Source organism: Fulmarus glacialis, unplaced genomic scaffold (assembly GCF_000690835.1).
Source record: "Fulmarus glacialis isolate BGI_N327 unplaced genomic scaffold, ASM69083v1 scaffold19915, whole genome shotgun sequence".
In the NCBI taxonomy this organism is placed as follows: domain Eukaryota; kingdom Metazoa; phylum Chordata; class Aves; order Procellariiformes; family Procellariidae; genus Fulmarus; species Fulmarus glacialis.
This window is the reverse complement of record NW_009211391.1, coordinates 13,387-33,385: the sequence shown is the minus strand read 5'-3', so window position 1 is coordinate 33,385 and position 19,999 is coordinate 13,387. Positions and strand designations below refer to the sequence as shown.

At 34.0% G+C, this 19,999-nt stretch overlaps 1 protein-coding gene across 1 annotated transcript in view; it reads right to left on the bottom strand.

Annotated features, from left to right (window-relative positions):
• Nucleotides 1-467: 467 nt before the first annotated feature.
• The window catches only part of RTTN (rotatin), a gene marked incomplete at its 5' end in the record, with an annotated part of 32,671 nt that continues 13,139 nt past the window's right edge, over nucleotides 468-19,999 (bottom strand). The window contains 10 exons of the mRNA XM_009577532.1: nucleotides 468-583; nucleotides 2,948-3,053; nucleotides 4,323-4,534; nucleotides 5,447-5,584; nucleotides 5,739-5,892; nucleotides 6,926-7,016; nucleotides 8,079-8,277; nucleotides 9,050-9,161; nucleotides 16,391-16,473; nucleotides 18,723-18,915. Of these exons, the coding sequence (XP_009575827.1) occupies nucleotides 468-583; nucleotides 2,948-3,053; nucleotides 4,323-4,534; nucleotides 5,447-5,584; nucleotides 5,739-5,892; nucleotides 6,926-7,016; nucleotides 8,079-8,277; nucleotides 9,050-9,161; nucleotides 16,391-16,473; nucleotides 18,723-18,915 (1,404 nt within the window). The remainder of the gene's footprint in view (nucleotides 584-2,947; nucleotides 3,054-4,322; nucleotides 4,535-5,446; nucleotides 5,585-5,738; nucleotides 5,893-6,925; nucleotides 7,017-8,078; nucleotides 8,278-9,049; nucleotides 9,162-16,390; nucleotides 16,474-18,722; nucleotides 18,916-19,999) is intronic.

Here is a 19,999-nt window from a genome sequence, read left to right as displayed (position 1 = left end):
GATTCTATGATTCTATGATTCTAAATGGGCCCAAAATGAAGAATGTGAAGATCCTGGCTGAAGGAACAATCCTGTAAGTGGGAGAAGATCCTGGAGACCAGAGAGATGCATGGAGACAAACACCAGCTCATGCCCAGGGGCTTTGGCCAGTAACACTCAAGACTGGTAACTGAGCAGCTGCAAAGCACAAACTGATGTGATTTTCTGCCTGACTTTCCTGAACCAGCAGTCATCTCCATGTTGGAAAAGGAAGTTGAGACCAGGTGAACATAACTCTGGGTGAGAGAGTAAGTGTGTGAGATAATCAAGTGGGTAAAAACTCTAAAATCATTGAATCTTAAAGAAGCCCCGGTATCCAGATCCACTACAAGTTGTCATTTACTCAGACTCACCCATGACAGATACCAACAGTATCCGCTTCAAGAAAAAAACAAAACAAAACAAAAAAAGAGCTGGGAAGTGCCTTATCATATCGGTCTTTTGGTTACCTTTTTTTTATGTGCTTTCCCAGGCTTTAAGGAATCCAAATTCAGCTGTGCATGTATATGTTTCATGTTTTCTATACAGCTGTCTATCAGACCAACTGGAAGACAAAAAAATATTAACATTTAGAAGTTCATTCACAAACAAAAACATTTTATGAAATATTAAATATCTTTCTTGCAATGATCTTGATTACTGTTACCCTCCTGAACTGAGATTTAAGGATTCAGGTGTCCAAATTCCATGAGTTCATAATATATTGTTATTTTCTTGATATCAGGAAGTAACTAACAGTCTCCAAGATGGAGTGCATCTAGTTGAATGATCTCGAGAAGCAAGAATACATTTGAGTCATCTTGCAACAGAGTCCTGTGAGAGGAATACCCAAAGGAAGGACTAATAAGATGAAGAGGGGAGGATGATTTGGGAGGAAGAGGATAGCAACTCATAACTCTTCAGGATAACTTCAATGACACTGCCTAGAAGACTGAAGCTTCAAGAAGTTAGGGCATGCATTTATCTTACGCAACTCTTCCCTAACACAGCAGATTTGCTTGCATCTGAGGTGAGACAAAGGAAAGCAAATGTTCAGGTGACTCAAAGTGCAAAATGTTGAGTTAGGCTCTTTTCTTGGGATCTAGAGTCTTTATTACAAGATCACAGGCTCATGGGATAATTCAAGTTGGAAGAGATGGCCTCCAGAGGTCATATAGTCCAACCTCCTGCTCAAAGCAGAGTCAGCTGTAAGGCAAGGTTTACCTGCGGCCTTATCCAGTTGGGTCTTGAAAATGTCCGAAGACAGAGGCTGCACAGTATGCCTAGCCACTGTTTGACTGCCTTCAAATGGGAAATGGTTTTTTTACAGCCAGTCTGACTCTCATGTTTCAATTCATGCCCATTCTCTCTCATCCTCCTACACCATGCACTGCTGTGAAAAACCTGGCTCTGCCTTCTTCAAAACCTCATATGTATGACAAGGTTGCTATTTGGTCCTCCTGAAACCTTCTTTTCTCCAGGTTGAACAAGGCCAGTTCCCTCAGCCTCTCCCCTAAGGACAGGAGGACACAATCACCTTGGTGGCCCTCTGCTGAAATTGCTCCAGTTTGTTGATGACTTTCTTGTACTGGGCCAAAACTGGATGCATTATTCTAGATTTGGTCTAACAAGTGCTAAGTAGAGGAAAGATAATCCTTTCCCCTCGATCTACTGGCTGTGTTCCTGTTAATACAGCTCAGGATGCTGTTAATCTTCTCACATTCAGCTTGCTGCCTACCAAGACCTCAAGGTCCTTTTCAGCTCTCCAGTCAGCCTGTACTGCTGCAAGGTTGTTGTTCCTTTCCATGTGCAGGACTTTGCATTTGTATCTCAAAAAGTAGTCCTTAAGAGCTGAACAAGTGATGTTAGAGCTACAGATATCTTCAGGACATTGATTTGAACCCCAGAACTCCTCTTACTCTTCTCTAAGATTTGCGTTGCATCACAGCAAGGATGACTTGAAGGCTGCTTTAGCACAGAACGTGATGCACTTCATGCACTGGTAGTGCCTTCACAGGAAGTCAGGTCTTAGATGATTTAGTGTGTCATCAACAGAAGAAGAACAGTGATCGAAGCAAGGGCTGAGTAGCACCAATACACCAGGAAAAAGAAAGTAGGTGTATAGCATAGGATTTCAAGTTTGGAGTTTTCTGCCACTATTGGGATCAGACATCGAGCAGATAAATCCACGCTATCTATTTCAGTGTAGTGTAGGTTTAAAGGACCGAACAAACCAACAGAGATGCAAGTAATGAGAAGGCACCCAAAATAAAGTGCACTTGGGCTGATCAGCAGGTATTAAACGCATGATACATGAGAAATGCAAATTAACCAGTCTCCCCTGTGTTCTAGTGGGCACAAAAAGCCTTTGATTAGAGGTTTTTTACTTTTGTTTTACTACTGTAAAGTAAAAACCTTAAGCATGAAAGATGTTGCATTGCAAGGGGAGAAGGTCCTACTTAAACTGTAAAATGGGAAGAAAGAAACAGAGAGGCAGGGAAGAACAAAGCAGAGAAAAAGAAGTCTCTCCTTGTCTAGGTACAGCCAGAACTGAGAACACAGGGCATACTTCACCTACAAACCTGTATTGGCATAGTGTGAAACAAGAAATGGAAAATACTGCCAGCGCAAAATCTCCAGTTTCAAACGGATGTATATGCCACTAGCAGTGAAAGCTCACAGGTCTCTTCTCCCTCTAACACAGAGCTGTGATTTCACCACAAATTTTTAGACTGGCTACAACATAATATTTCGTCCGCAGCTGAAAACTTTAATTATTAATAAGCTTTCCCTGTAAAAATCTGCAAGAAATGCCACTGAAAACTAGGTCTTTTGTTTTGACAAAAACCATGATGATTTAAAAAAACATGTAAAACACCTGCAAGCATTTGATTCATAAATCATTTAACATACATTTTTAAATGCTCACCTTCCAAAGCACATTTCTGGGCATTTTTACTGACAGCTAACAGAGACAGCAATGCATTTGTAGCAACTTCTTTCAGCACATCCTTTGAAGATTTTCTTTCACAGACCTACAAATAATGCAATTTCATTACTGAAATGAAAAAATGACCATATTAAAAGTAGTATTCATATCTATAAATATGTTTTCATAGTCTATATTTTCATTTGGATGATTCATTAATATATTCCTATCCAGAGTTCTCTCTCTCTCTATTCATGTTTATAGTCTGTCTGCATTGAAGTGTTTCATTATTTTTTCTAATTGAAATGTGCATTCTAATACATGTTGAAAAAATAATGTTTTACATAGCAAAATAGTACTAAATATGATTCTTATTAAAAAAAAAAAATGACAAGACATTGACTCCAGAACATCAGAAATCATAAGCTACATTATGTTATATGAAATGTGCATCTTTCAAACACTACACTTCTAATCATGGATCACTATTATTGTTACAGTGACAAACTGCACATAATTTAAAGGAGGACAATAAGTATACAGATAAAAGAACCAATTTATGAGAGAAAATAAATTAGACACGAATTTCACATATAACTTTTCTTATTACTAAGTAACAGAAGATATTTTAACAGTCTGTAAATAAGTGACGGATGTAAATATAAAGAAGGTAAAAGAATCATTTAGCACAGTATATAAAAGTATAAATAAGAATAATGAGATTACATTAAGAAAGACAGAACATTCAGAATAAGTATCTAGAAAAAAAACCCCATCTTGTCACCAATATACATTATGTCGGGCAACAAGTTCCTAAAAGAATTACTAAAAATACGCTACCTGCCAATTTAAAACTTGGAAAGCTTGGAAAATGCATTAATATATGCTCCTTAAGTGCAACAACACCGATCTTACAGTATCAGGGAATGAACTAGAAGGCTTAATGATTCATTTTCATTCACAATTTCTATGAAGGCAGCTGTTAAGAACAACAATGCTGTCATTTACAATGGGAATAACTACGTCTCGAACCTTAAAAATCTCATTACATGTTTGGAAAAGCAGAAGAAAAAAAAAAAAAAAGGGTACCAGTATTTGGCCATATTCTATCTATGTATCATCTTCTCCACATAAGATTTCATACCATGCTGTTGCAGCATAATTGCCTTGCAAGGCACTTCCTAGAAGTTGCTTCTTTGCAATTCCAGTTTATTACATGAATTTCAAAAATGAGTTAAATAGATGTCTCAGATTAAAGATGTCTTGGTTCATAATTGGAAACAACTGATTTTTCATTAGGTAAATACACTCCTTTTTAACAAAACACAAAAATGCAAAAATATATCCTGCAATCACATCATCAAATTTTAAATACCTGAATAATTAATGCAGTAAGTTGAGTTACTGATGCCTGGCATCCTTCAACGTGATCCAGAAGAAAGCTAACAGTTGGATTCTGACATATATTCTGTTTATCTTGGAGCTGTCTTCTTCCTTCCTCATTCAAAAGGACAGAGAGGAACTGTAAACTAGCCATATATAAAGCAGGATATGTGGTTGACAGATGAATGCAATCACAAATGGTATCTGAAAGGTTAAACAGAAAAATAAAAATTTTTATATTTCATTCTGAATAAAGCTTAAGTGCTTTGGAACTCAGAAAGACTTATCAAAGAAAGTGTGTGGGCCAAGAAGCAGTTATACCTGTGCACTGCACAAAGAATTCTACAAATTCTACGCATTTGATAAGTCTTTAAAAATCTAAGAAAGAAAAGTTTGAGTTTTATATGTTTGAATGAATTAATTGCTCTGCGTTAATTTGACTATAAAACAAAAAAAGCAATTTGCATTTGCTAAATCACTCAATTTGATCAACAATTTTCTGAACTCTCCTCACTTTATTCAAATGCTTACATTATAATACCAACAGTACCCATTAGCTACTTTATGTGCAATTGGATTTGGATTCACCAGATCACTTAACACACCTGGCTGAAATCAGAGAATCTTGGTGACCTAGAGCCCTGACTATGCAAGTAACTAATAAAGGAATAATTAAAAAAAACCCAACCAAAATCATGCATAATAATCTTGAATTCCTACATCTCTTATCTCCCCTCAAAACTTTGCCTTCCTTTTATATAAGATATATAAAAAAAAAAACCAACACAACATATAAGGAAAAAAAATGAAGCACTAATGGATCATTTCAGGCTCTACTCAAAGGTGCCATATTTGGTTAAGGTTTACAACTAAAATCACTAACCCATATATGCAAACAAAACTTGTGAATTTATCTGGCAGTTCAAAAGTTAGTCTGCTGATATAAGTAAGTTATAAAAATCCAATTAAAGAAAAAGTCAGTCAAGCTCTGGGGACATTTAGTTTTCATTCTGGATATGCCATTGGTAATTACTTAATAGGATCTAAATCTCTTTTCTATTTGTTTATTTATTTTATTAGTTGCTAGGTTAAAACCCATCTGGGAATAGTTATTACCAATTATTGCTGTACAACGATTTGCAAGGGCTGCTGTCACAGCTGGAAAAGATATTTGGCCACTCTTCCACAGTAATGTAGATAGAAGGTTAAAAAAGTCTACCCATGTTTCATGAAGTACAGATGTTAACTCGGTATCTGCAAAGATAATACAGAAAAAAATCAAGCCATTTACACATGTGCACAAATCTGGATAGCTAAGCCTGACAACAACTGTCAATTTAAATGAAGGTGGTACATAAATAAATAACTGCCTCTGTCTGGCTATACTGGAAACAAAGTACTTCATTACCTAACCCATCTTTGGAGCGAATGGCAAGAATCATGAAGGTATTTCCCAAGAGAGGTTTCAACAGTTCATCCTGGATTACAAGCTGAGAGTCCACCAACAAACATGATTTCAGAAGCCTGGACACAGATGACAAGTACTGAAGTAGTAATAACACCTGTTAAATATTTTTAAAAAGATATGAAATAAAGCTATATATTTGTACCTTCCACATTTTTTTTTTAATTTAAATACTCACATTACCTCAACTTATTCATAACATTTTGAATTAACATACACCACTTAAAAGAAATAATAGGATATAAATTAAAAATTGTTCTCCTAATTTTTATTGTAGAAGATGAAACAGAATTCCAGGTCTGGAAACATATATGTGAAATCAATTTTCTAGTGACAAAGAATAAAGTTCCTTGTGAGAAAGTCATGACTCCTGTTTTATGTGCAGCATCATCTCTGGAAGCTCACAAAGGAAAACACAAAAATGGTCATTAATATTGATGAATATAAGTGTATTTCCTGAAAACACAAGCTTAATTTGAGGCTTTAGGAAAAAAATTATTCCTGACATATTTATTTATTCTCAAAAGATTTCTGCAGAAATACATTTTCTTAATAACCTGGGTATCTTTCTTCAAAGTAAATCTGAATGCAGAGCAGCAGAAGCTTTAAAATGGTGCTGTGCCATGAGCATAGTATGTTCTATATAATATATATACAGAGTTAAATTTGATACAAAAGTAGTTCCATTGGCAGTAACCCTATATGCTTTGCATACATCAAAATTAGTTGAGAACTATCTAAGTGTCTGCAGGATTGGAGACAAAGCAAAGCAGTCAGGTGTGCTGCAGAAAATAAATATGAAATGTGTCAGTAACTGTATCTTGCTCATACTTCAATACCATACAAAGAAATTCTATTACATGATTTCTGTAACTGCTAAGCTCAATTTGTATTTTTAAAACACAATTGGTTTTTCATTTGATGGTTCTAGGTATAGTTTTAACACAGAAATTAATTGTTGTGTTGAATATAACACTGTTTATTTCTCTTAAACCTTGTCAAAAGCACAGAGATTCACATGAATGTAGCCTATAGCAGCATGTCTAGACTATATTAATGAATATAGATTATGCAAACATAATTAATTTCATAATTTATAAAAATTAGAAAGTAACAAATGCTTCTCTAACCTGAGATTTTACATGTTCTATATGACATGGATGACCCAATGGAGTTTTCAGTTCCAAGACACATCTCTCAACCAGCTTAGCACTTACAAGACTAAAATAAAATCAAGTAAATTGGTTAGGAATATACTTAAATAAGTAAACATTCTACTAAATTAATATTCTATAGAAAAGAACATTTTAAATAAACAGAGTAAAAATAAATTATGAACTTTCTTAAAATAGTGGGGTTTAGCAGTAAGTCTAGTGCAATGGCAACTATAGTAGCAGTAAGTTGTTTCAAAATAGTTAGACTAACATAAATTCCAATAGCTGTGACTGCACTGGAAAAATTGTTTCTTTATATTTGATTGCTTACTTTCTGTCCTGTAGAAGAATAAACAGCTCTGTAACAATATAAACTGTATTCAAACAAGTTTGGTTGTTTTTTTTTTTTATTAATTGCAGTATGAAGAGCAACTACAAAAGCTCTTGAAAACCTTAAAAAAAAATGAACTCATTTTCATGCTTCACTTCAGGACTTCCAAACAGATGAAAGAATTTGTTACAATGCAAGTGGAAACATGGCATACAATCTGAAGATTATTTTGAAGTGGTTCCTTCTTTAAAAAATAAACAAAACACTAGGGTCTATCATCCAATACTTTCCCAAATCTGGCAAGCATTATTTACTCATTTACTCTCTTTTAGTGCGACAGCCCTTGGCTCATCCTCAAAATATTGCATACAATTCAAAGAAGAAAGTCATAAAATGAACTGAAGTAATCTGCAATTCTGAATACCTGACTATACCGTGTACCTTTCTACTAAAAAAAAAAAAAAAAAAATTAAGAAATTACCCCTCCAAAGGATGACTAAATGGCCATCTAGACAAAAACCTAAAACATTACCAGAGAAACACAGTAGTCCTGTAGAAGACAGATACCACAAATGGAATCACCAATATGACTACCTTTTCTGTGAAAAAAAGAAATAAACCAAATTCCTTTCTTTTGTTGATTGTATTTTTTTAAAAAGGCATTTTTGAACACTTCAGAAGCAAGAAGTGATCAATGTATTTAACAGTTTTGGTAAGAAACACTGGTAGATCTCATTTCAATCTTTTCACCTCTATTGCTACACCTTGTTTGCAGTTCAGCAGTTATTGATCTCATACCTGCTGAGAGCTGTTAGCAAATGTGCTTGTTGAAGAGCAATTCCAGTGTCTTTTGGTGTGACAACAAGCAGATTGTGCAGAAGGCTGCAAACAGCTGACAAAAGGGCAGGTGTGACTACAGCACGCTGTTTACACAGAGTAGCAGACACGGGAGAAGCATGTTGACTTGGAGATTCTGTTGTGGTTGTATCACTTTGACCTAGAATGTGTTTAATAAAACAAAGAAAAAGAAAAAACACAAAAGTTTAATTAGAGCAGTTACATAAAACAATTTGCTGTTTCTGTTTCATAAAATATCCATCTTTTTCATAAAATATCCAACTTCCCTCTACATTTAAAACAGTATATTCTGGAACGAGGAGGGCGGGGGTGGGGGGAAAAGCAAGAAATCACATACAGGAAAAGTGTTATTTAAAATAGTCCTGAAATAGAATGTTCCTTCTACAAGGCACTAAAAATCTTTAAAGATAAATGGTAAATTTGGAAAGATATAAATTTTCACTTCTTTCATTAACAGGAAAATACTTTATATTTGTAGATATCTCTTTCCACATACATCATTTTATATATTTTTATGCATTATATACATTTTTATCTTTCTACATATAAAGAGAATTATATATACATCTGTTTGTGTGTGCGCATGTGTGTGCATGTGCATGTATGTATATGACAGCTTTACCAAAATTGAATGTTTTGAAAAGGTGACTGGATGACAGGAATAGAACCTAAGTCTTGAGTTACATTTCAAGCAGTATCAGCCATTTTCACTTATTTCTGTCAAATGTATTTCATCCTATTTCATTTTAAAGGAAGTGTTTCATGTTTGCCTTCCAAAACAACCACTACAAGCATCAATGGTGATTGTTCCACCAATATGCAAGCTTTATATGCATGTACAAATACTGGAATATGGGCAGCCTAATACATCATATTCATCATTATGTACACAAACTCAAAGTTTGACTTACCTTGTGCCATAAGCCGATCAACTACAGTTTCAGGAATAAAACAGGTTGAATTTGTTGGGACTATTGCCTGAAGCTCAGTAACACTCCCCAGTGATGGTGATGCAGATTGAATCTAGAAAGACATAAAAAGGAAACTAGTTGATTCCAGCTTTAATAGAGCAGAGAATATTTATATTGGGGGGTGGGGGGGGAAGGGGAGAAAACAAAAACACTAACCCACCAAAACCAACAAACTCACAAAACCAAAAATGATGTAAAAATTACTGTTCAAAACCAGTTTGATTAAATTTAGCTCACTATATGTGTGTGTATATATATAATTTATAAACATCCAATAATTGAAACTATTGACAGATGTGCAATATGAACAGCCTGAAACATTTCAGTTAAAAACTGATCAATGTCTATGTTACTGGAAATTCATCCTTTTCATCCTTCTTTTTCATCCATATAATTGACTCAATCTATGTTTGGACAAAGATAGAAAGGCATTACTGAAGCATTTAAACTCAAATTTTTCATGGACTATTTGCTTTACCGAAAACATCGGCACTTGTCCATTTGTACCAGGACACGCTCAGATAAAAATATCACAAGCGCATTAGTCATCAGCCAAAGTTTAAGTTCCAGAGTCTTTCCAACTCTGGGTACATCTCTTAACCTTAGTCCTGTGATCCTTACATGTATTCATTTCATGGTGAAGATATGAGATATTTACATGACAGTAGATAATTTTACTGTCATACTACCATTCTCCTTCTACCAATTCTACATTATCTACCATATTATTAATTTTGCATGCTTTCAAAAGTTCCTAATGCTCTTGCTACTGTGTTTAAAACCACAAGCTTGAGATCAGAAGACCTAGAGTATCCAGCTTAATAATATGCTTTTGTGACACAACAAGACCTGTGACCTGTTTCAGAGTATGGGATCAGGCCCCTCACTACAAGAAGGACATTGAGGTGCTGGAACGTGTCCAGAGAAGGGCAACGAAGCTGGTGAAGGGCCTAGAGCACAAGTCTTATGAGGAGCGGCTGAGGGAATTGGGACTGTTTAGTCTGGAGAAGAGGAGGCTGAGGGGAGACCTCATCGCGCTCTACAACTACCTGAAAGGAGGTTGTAGTGAGGTGGGGGTTGGTCTCTTCTCCCAAGTAACAAGCAATAGGACGAGAGGAAATGGCCTCAAGTTGCGCCAAGGGAGGTTTAGACTGGACATTAGGAAAAATTTTGTTACTGAAAGAGTGGTCAGGCCTTGGAACAGGCTGCCTAGGGAAGTGGTTGAGTCACCATCCCTGGAAGTATTTAAAAGACGTGTAGATGAGGCACTTAGGGACATGGTTTAGTGGGCGTGGTGGTGTTGGGTTGACGGTTGGACTTGATGATCTTAGAGGTCTTTTCCAACCTTAATGATTCTATGATTCTATGATTAGCATCTCCCATGTCAGGTCACTTTTTCATTTCTATTTTTTATTTACTAGCTGGACAATTCACATCAGATAAATTTTCTTCAAGAGTGTCACTATACAGTGTAAAGAATACAAAACATTGGGGAATCCAATAAAATCCCAAGACAGTCACAGCTTGAAGAAGGATGTTATTAGACTTTTTCTCACCGTGAGCTTTCTAAGAAAGACTAAAATATTTCAGAGGTTTTCTTTTTAAAGTTTTATTAGAATATCAGTTGGAATTTTTTTTTACCTAAGGAAAAGTCAAAAGTGACTTAGTTGACAAAAAGGGTGGAGGGAGGAAATCACAGATTACTCCCTTCCTAGCTATTGTATCCTTGCAGTTAGGTCACTGCTTTCCAAGTTTGGCTTTAGTTTACTTAGCAGCATTTTGAGCTATAGAATCTCTCTACTTAGTCTTTTCTCATCCCCTAGAAGGTTTAACCCCACCTCCCACCCCCCATCACTTCCAAATATTGTTAGGCTTCTTCTATCAGCACATCTTTACTTGAGACCAGAGTCTCTGCATGAGCTAAAGGCTGCCACCTCCATGCTGTAACTTCCTTCTCTCCCCTGTTTTCCTCTGGTCTCCCACTACTGTCCATCCTACAGTCTCAAGTCTTTCTCCTCAAGCATGCTCAGTTGTTCCTCAAAAATGCCAGAAGGTTATTTGTAACATAGAAGACAAGCTACAGTAAGATTTGGGGTGCATGTCTGAAACCCACAACTCACATATAGCTTGGGTCACATAAAGACTAGGACATGCTTGGCTAAATAATTGTCTTGTTAGCAAAATGCAAATTGAACCGACCAATTGAAATTCAAATTCTGTTTAAGTTATACAAATAAAACCCATGTTTGCCAATTGAAATAAATTATTTAAAGTTTCATGCTTGCTGATTTAAATAATTATTAAAATCCATTATTTATATTAGAGTAAATCCATCCATCTTGACACACGGTAAATTCTGCATTTATTCAGCACTATACTTTCAATTCCAAGCATTCTAATAAATGACAAAAACCATAACTCTTTTTCCTAAAAAGTACAAACCCAAAATGCAACTTCTAACAGTCCATATGGTTCTTCTGCAACAAATAAAGCCCCAAAAGGAATTATGACTATGCTGGGAGTAATTTTAAAGATATTATTATGAATTTATACAAGCTTCCACATATTAGTAAAAAATATCTTCTACATCACACAACAATTCTTTCTCCATCTTCTAAAACTGTCTAAACACTTTGGGCAAAGTAATAAAAATAAGGTCTTAGATATGCTAATAAAACATAAAAATCAAGAAAAACTATTTGGTTAGAAATATATCAGCTCCCTGCACTGATGGAACATTCATTGATAATTGCTTCACATGGAACATGGGTTAAACCCAGAAATTTTCTGCTATCTTAACAGAAAACATACAGTAACACAATGAAGTTGTTTCCAATACAATATTCCGCCTTCCAGGAAAGAAAAGATATTACCACTTTTATAAATCACCTTTGATAAGGATGAACTGGGGGTCTGGGACATTGTATCTAGTAAAGGATATTTACTATTGCCACCACATTCTTTCTGGGAGCAATGAAGCATTCTGTTGCTTAACAGTGAAACAACAGACCTTGGAAGGGAGTTTAATTAGGGGAAAGAAAGGGTTGGGGGGGAGGAGATGACGGCTGCAGATTAGAACTAATACAAAAGAATACAAAAATTGTCTGAGTGGAAATACTAGGAGAAATGTGAAGGTTTTGCCATTTATCTGCTAGATATGAATAAAAGGTCTTGTCTTAACCTCTAGTATAAAAATCCCTCTGGCATTGCTTTAATAGGCTTGCAGTGATTAATTCTATTCAGTTCTCTTTTCAAAGGTTTAAATCACTTAACTGTATAGTACTCTGGTAACCATGGTTCCAGAAAATAAAGCACACTTTTTTATAAAATAGCAAGAAGATTTCATAGGAAAGAATGGGCATGATTTAAAGCTATCTGGGAAATGTCTGTAAATCTTTAACCTGCACCATTTTTAGCTCAACTTTTTAAATAACTGCTCATTTTGCTAAGCAGTCCTGGGCACAGAACAGCCCTAGTGTATTTATGCAGTGTGAAACAAGTTGGTATCTCCATGCTGATTTGTGTTCTCAGTCATACGTACTAAACACAAAACAAACACGTTGGTTAAAATCATAAGGATTTGTTCTCTGTAATAATAAGCTAAGCGAATGTTTAAACTATGAATTCTATAAAAGACAAAGGTTTTTAATCTTCTCAGAATTGGATTTTTTGCAGTTTCCACATTCCAGTTTAGAGAAAAATAAAGATAAATTTGACAAAAATCTGTAATCCACTGAGATCTTAAAGACACTAAATACAGTGCATATGAGTTAACAGAGTATAGACAATCCAGCTCTGCTGCTGTCTTTTACATGACCTTGAATCATTGATTTCATCCCTGCATCGCTATTCTTTACTCTACAAAATGGGCAAAATTGTACTTATGGCCTCTGCAACACCTCTGACAGGCTATTTTACAGACTAAAGTAAAAAAAAAAGAATAATTTCTATTATTAATATATTTGCTTTTTAATTTTCTCAATTTTACTTTCTGCAAATTTGGGGATGGGGAAAAAAAGATAAAGCCAAAAAGTAATTTAGATACTATTTTCACTTAAGGTTATAGGAGCCCTGTGTGAAATCAGCCTTTGATAGCAGATAGCTCAATTAAAGTATTGATTACATGAAATCTGAAAACAGGAAAACTAATAGCGTCTTTTTCTTTTTGTCAGAACTGTTTTCAAATATATTAAAAAAAAAAAAAAATCCAGCAGACCTTTTAAAGCCAAAAAGTAATTTAGATACTATTTTCACTTAAGGTTATAGGAGCCCTGTGTGAAATCAGCCTTTGATAGCAGATAGCTCAATTAAAGTATTGATTACATGAAATCTGAAAACAGGAAAACTAATAGCGTCTTTTTCTTTTTGTCAGAACTGTTTTCAAATATATTAAAAAAAAAAAAAAATCCAGCAGACCTTTTCTCTTCACAGAAAAGAAAGTCATATAATTCAGTAAAAAGATATCACTTTTGCTTCTGCAAAGATCTTCAGGATGTGGCTTACTGAAGCAAAAAGCAGTTTCAGCTTCCTAGACTGACATTCATGAAATGAATGGATATGGATATATTTAGATGAACTTTTTTTTTTTTTAAAATGTTATTAAAATATCAGAGAAGAGCTTCCGATAGAAACAATTCTACTTGGTTTGATAGCTCGTAACTCTCAATTATTTGTGGCTGTTGTCATCTGTACCATACACAAAAAAAAAAAAAAAAAAAATTTCCCTTCAGTAGGATCTGCAGACTCCCTTTCAACTCTGATGGGGTAAGCTTGCCATCTAGTGGGTTTGGAATAACTACATCTTCCTGGTACCATCAATATATAAAATTTAGAGACAAACTTCTACAAACTTTTGGTAGTGACTTCATAAATGTATTTCTTTTTCTCATACATCAAAATGGAAAGCTTTGGGCCAAGCTGTAGGAACATAAAATGTTATTAGGATTCAATTGCAAATGCCTGATTTCAGGACAAGTTTGAGTTTTTAAAAGTACTTCCAAACTTTACTAGATAGACACTTAGTAGTCATTAACTGCCTCTGAAATACAGTTTGTATTTAGCCTCAGCTCCCTTCCTCTGTCTTTCTTCTCCTAATTAATACTGGCATTGGAACATCAGACCTCATCTTGTCTTCCAGCTTGGAAACTTACCATCTGTCATGTCAGCACTGGTATTTTTTTAGAGGTAAGAAACTTAATTAATAAAAAAAGAGTTTACAGCTGCTAAAAACATCCATGAAGGACAAATGGAAATTAAATTAACTTCTATAAATGACTATCAAAGTTTTTGTGTGAAATTTTTGTATGTATCGGGGAAGAAGGAAAACAAAACAAAACAAAAACCAAACTGGAATAAAACTCTCTTACATTAGCTGTAAGAGCATAATCGTAGCAAATATGAAGTCTACAACATCTCGAAGACTGATACAAATGAGTGTATCTTAGTATTACACTGTGCTTTCCACTTATTAGTTGTCCATTTGTTAAATGGAATTGTAAAGCTATGCCTTTATGTCAAACTATGATGCTACTTTACACATATAAATAAAAATACATTAATTTGATCCAGTAGATTCCAAATTAGTTTTTCCTTTTTTCTTTTTTTAAGGTACTGAAGCTGAAGCAATTTCATGTAATGAACTTTTCAACTCTTCATGAGAACTCAAGCACAACTTTAAGCAGATCAGACACTCAATCCTGATAAGAATTGCTGAAATTTAATTTTTCCCTCAAGTAAGACGAACAAAACAAGATGAAATTTGTTCAACTTTTATTCCTATAAGAAAGTGGCACTCAATTTATTCAGTAAAAAGCAATTTGGAAACAACTGCTTTCAAACAACCCGAGATTCTTATGTAAATGTTTTTTTAAACAGTATTCATGTTAGCATCTACTTCCTGATTTACATGCACTTTCATTTATTTTCGTTTCAAATATTTAAATTTGAATATTTGTGTTTAAAATAACCCTAAGGGTTTTTTTTTGGGGGGGGTTGTTTTGTTTTAGATAAATGAAAATCAAATGCATTAATAAAATTTCTGAAAAAGATAAATTTTAGCTTAAAACTAGAGTATACTTTTTCCTCAATTACTAAAAACATTCCAGATAATGCTAACAATACTAAACAGCAATACATTTATAACAGACAGTCAAAACACTAAGGAAAAATTATAATTGTGAAATATTTTGAGACAAAATTTCAATACTGGCTTTTCTACATTTTTATTTTTATCATGATCCATAGCAAAACTGGGCATAACAATTTTAGTCAATAAAATAAGATAGTATCTTGTTGTGCTTTAGCAGTCTTTGCCATATCAGCACATCTGTTTAACAGAAAAGAAACTTCTGAGCTATGATATTATGGCTTCCATATTACACTAGCTGGTTATTCATAAATCAAAAATTTTTGAAGAAAATATAGAATTATAAAAATGGATTTCAGTGCAACATGTCAGAGTTTTCTTGGAGTTATGCTGCAGTCATTGAAAATATATGATTTTTATCAGGTAACTAATGAATGTTATAAAAGGTTTCTCCACAGCCTGATCTCATATGCAAATCTACTCTGGAACTGCAAGAATGTATTTCAATTTCTCTTCCTCTGCATTTGCCATCTTGAAAGACAGCATATGTTTACAGCCTTTCATTGCAGTAATCATCCTAGCCAGAAACAAATTTTTCAAGCAGCCACCTGCTTTCTTATATTTTTTATGTCTATTTTGGGTCTTGCAAACACTTGTGCCACTTTTCTGTTTTATAAAAGCATTTTCAGAATCCAGAGTTTATTATGACACAGAATATAATTTTAACCCAATGTACTACTGTGGTTTTGGTTGATCCAGTTCTGTAGCTGTGTAGTGTAAATATAGGTTCACTCTAAAAGGACAGTTTGGATAAAAGCAGCAGAAGTGACAACTATAGATGGAGATGACTGCATTTCATCAATAAAGCCAATTACAAAGTAATCTCTAGAGAATATGTCTTGCTATGAGAAGCTACAGAATTCAGCACTGCCTTATGCATTTAACTAGTCAAGGTAAGCTATTTAATTTATTTTTTCTCTGGTAAATAATCGTAAAAGTTTTCTTTAGCATATTAAAGCTACTTCAGAGTAAATTTCAATTTAGTTTCAGCTTCTTAATTTTCAGTTTAATTTCAGTTTTGTTTTGTGTTTTGTTTTGTTGGGGGTTTTTTTAGCATTTGTAAGTGTGCTAATTTTCTTCAAAGGGTTTCTTGAACAACTTTATATTTAAAATAAATAGATTATTCTGTAAGTTACCACAGTTTCAGATGTTGACTGAGAATGTGAAGATCGGCTTTGACTGGATGGAGCCTTCCAAAGATTAAGAGAATCATCAAAATCTGTACGAAAAAAAGAATAAAAATCAAAATCAAACAAACAAAGTTTTCTTCTTCATTACTATAAGAACAGCAGAGAGCATAACAAGCTTTTCAAAGGATTGTTTTGGTAAAAGAGAAAAGCAGCCAACCACAGTTATCCTTCTGAAGATCTCAGAATATAAGTTTTCACATATTGTACCTATGAATTCTTATCCAGCAAATTCCTTGAATAAACAGAAATCAAATAAAATAAAATTTTCAGCTGCAACATAAAATAGTCTGGAAGAAGCTACGCTTAGCTCAAACTGCAGTTGCATAGCCTTTAGTCATTTGAAATAGCTCAGATTTAGTTTTATTAAAATGTAATAGTACAAAAGTATTGAAGATACTGGGGTCTCACAGCACAAACATAATGAACAGATGTCCTCGTCTTCAAAAAACTTCAAATTCGCATTTTAAGAGAAGCAGTTTCAAGAGAACCCATATTCATAAATATAATGAAGGCAGAATTACTTTGTAAATCTGTTTCAGAATAAAAAGTGCCAAAAATTTTATAGCACAGACCTGTCAATAATAGGTTTTGAGGCTTTCATATATTTAAAAAGAAAACAACAAAGAATAAACCACTAGATTACACAGATTCTGAGTGCAAAACCCACAAAAGTAGGAGTCATGTACATATCTTACCTAATGACTAAACTTAGTTAACCAATTTTATTTTTAATATAACTTTGTGGATGAGATTTTTTATATTCCTGAAAAATGTGAGGAAAATACATTGGGAAAAAAATGACAAAAATAGTTTCAGGAAGATAAACCAAAGCAAGATCTTCTATTAAGAGATTACAAGGGACCTATTAAAAAGCAGAAACAGGTCATTATAGATAAACAACACAATTCTGAACATATGAATGAAGGACTTACAAGTCTTTCAAGCACATTGTCCTGTCCTTCCTTTTTTAAATAAACAAAAATTTTGTTCCTTGTTCCTGAAATATCATAGATGATTCTTCCCCCTTATTTCAAAGCTCCTGGAAAAACATTTTTTTTTTGGCTTTGCTTTTCAATGACCTGATAAAACATATCTCAACTGCTCACTGAAAAGTTCTACAACCCTGGAGTTTGAGCTGCTCTTAGATATGATACTGCATCAGCTAACAGAACTACCAGGTGGCACAAATAAGAGGACAATGAGAGGAGTGAAATGTGTTGGACTGAAAAAATTACACCTATAGATAAATAAAGCAGCCACAGAAGAAGTTGAGGATTTTTATGGGTGGAATTTTGTATACTGCTGAGGTACTTCTCTGATAACTCTGAGTTAACCAAGAATATTTCTTTTTCCTTGGGTCTGTCATAAAGTCATAACTTGGTAGGGGAAATAGCATTCCTCTTCTGTTCATGCTTCTGTAACATAATTTTAACAGAAGCAGACCTACAAGAATTTTTTAAATCTGTAGCCTTGGAAGATGGAAATACAGAAACTTAGGCACACAGAGAAGAAAGAAACTAAAAAGAATGAACACACTAATTTTCTCCCCCTTGAACAGTTTTTAATAATTGAGCTCTCTGAAGAATTTCCTAGCTTTCTAAACTTAAGATCACAATACATATTTGGACAAGAATGTGGGTTCCCACAATGCATCATAGTAAGACTTGGAAATATTGTTCAGAAAATCATTAGTCAATACAAAAGTTAGACCTGAAATACTCCAAGGGTATACAGGTTAGAAAAAAAAAAACAAACAATCAATCCAATCTGAGTATTAAATTTGATCAGTCTATGAAATAAATTATAACTGAATGTCTTAGAATGCAGCTAACTTCACCATAGTAGAGTCTACTCCCACTCGTATCTTTAAAGTTGAATACTTCAAGAAACAGAAGTAGGAGTCTTAGAAACAGCCTATACATTTCTTTTTCCTAAACTTTCATTGTACTGGTCTGTCATAAAGTCACAACTGTAAAAAGTATTTTACCCCCAATATTTTGCAAGAAAATATACTGCAGAACTAATTACGTCTTTTCCATCTGTAACTTTTTGAAGATGTAAATAACAGCTCAGAGCTTTTTCTGAGATATGTTAAATTAGTGACTTATCTACTTAAATCCTCAGAGCAGTATTTTGACTTAACAACATATTTAAGTTCATGGTTTATATATTCATTTTCAGTTCTATTTTTAGTAAGAATTATTTGAGGTAAGTTACTTAAAACTAAAAGTTATTTAAGTAGGTTAAAATACTACAACATTACATTAACATCACTTACCAGTTATACCACCTCTTTCTATGATGAGGTTGTCTTCCTCAGAAGAATTCAAATCAAACATATAACATCCTAGGTAGCAGTGTTTCACCATCTGATTCACATGTTCATAGAACTGGCAGTGATACAAAAGGGCCTTAAGTGCAGGTCTTCCTGTCTGAGAGAGGCCAGATTCTTCATCGTGTACACAGGGACCCTGAAGACATAAAATTCACAAAGATCATTTCTTTAAAGGAATCTTTTATATAAAATAAACTGTCATAAATCCCCAAATTAAGCCTAATACTGTGTATGTGTGTATACACATACATGGTTTACAGGCTGTAACTAACAGATTAAAAAAAATCAAATGTCGATTTTATTAAGGCTGAGCTAAGTCATAATATAGTACAAAAACTGTAATGATTTAGCAAAATGGAAGTAGTTATTTAGCTCCTGAGAAATTTGTTAACAGGTAAGTAGAAAGCCACAGAAAGCTATATCTGGATGGTTTTAATACAGTGTATGTATCAGGAGACTTTACAATTTTAATTTCTCATTTAATTCTACTTACAGATAGCAACTAATGCAAAAGTTTTCTTTAGAAAAAGAGCACACTCATACTAAGATAAGAGTAAATATCCTGAAAAGGTCATCCTGTTCTAAAGTATACTGCCATTATACTACATCTACCCACGTCAATCTACTATGATAAAAGATTTATTTAGAAAAAATGATGTAAAAAAGAAAGAAATTCTCTTTGAAGAATTGTTTCCAGTCATTTCTTTTTAAATACTGACTTCAGGGAAAACTTTCTAGAGAAGTGGATTTACAGCTGAAAAGAAAGACTTCATAGTCATATTTCAAATAAACAGTTTGATTTGACTGCCTTTGTTACAGTATTTCTCCAGTGTTTTCTATGGTAACATAAGAAAACAAGAAGTTTTATTAAGCTACAATATAACCTGTTTTAGAGTGACCATAAAAATTAGAAGTGTTATTGGCAAAAGAACCCAGACTGAGAAAAATTCAAACCAATTACATTCTGCAAGGCAGTTTTAGGAGGCATCTTGCAGTACTTCAAAAAGAAACTAGTTAAAATTATGGAAAGAAAATTTGTCGGTGCTAATTAGTTTGTCAGTGCTTTCTTTGGCAGTCAGGAGAGAGCAGAGGTAGATCAACTGCAAATAAGTAATTTGTAAAACACTATTTGTCCCCAAGAGGCTCTAGATCTCCCCCAACCCCTCCATTTACATTGAATACAAGCTTATGTTCCAAGAAAACAAAACAAAACAACAAAC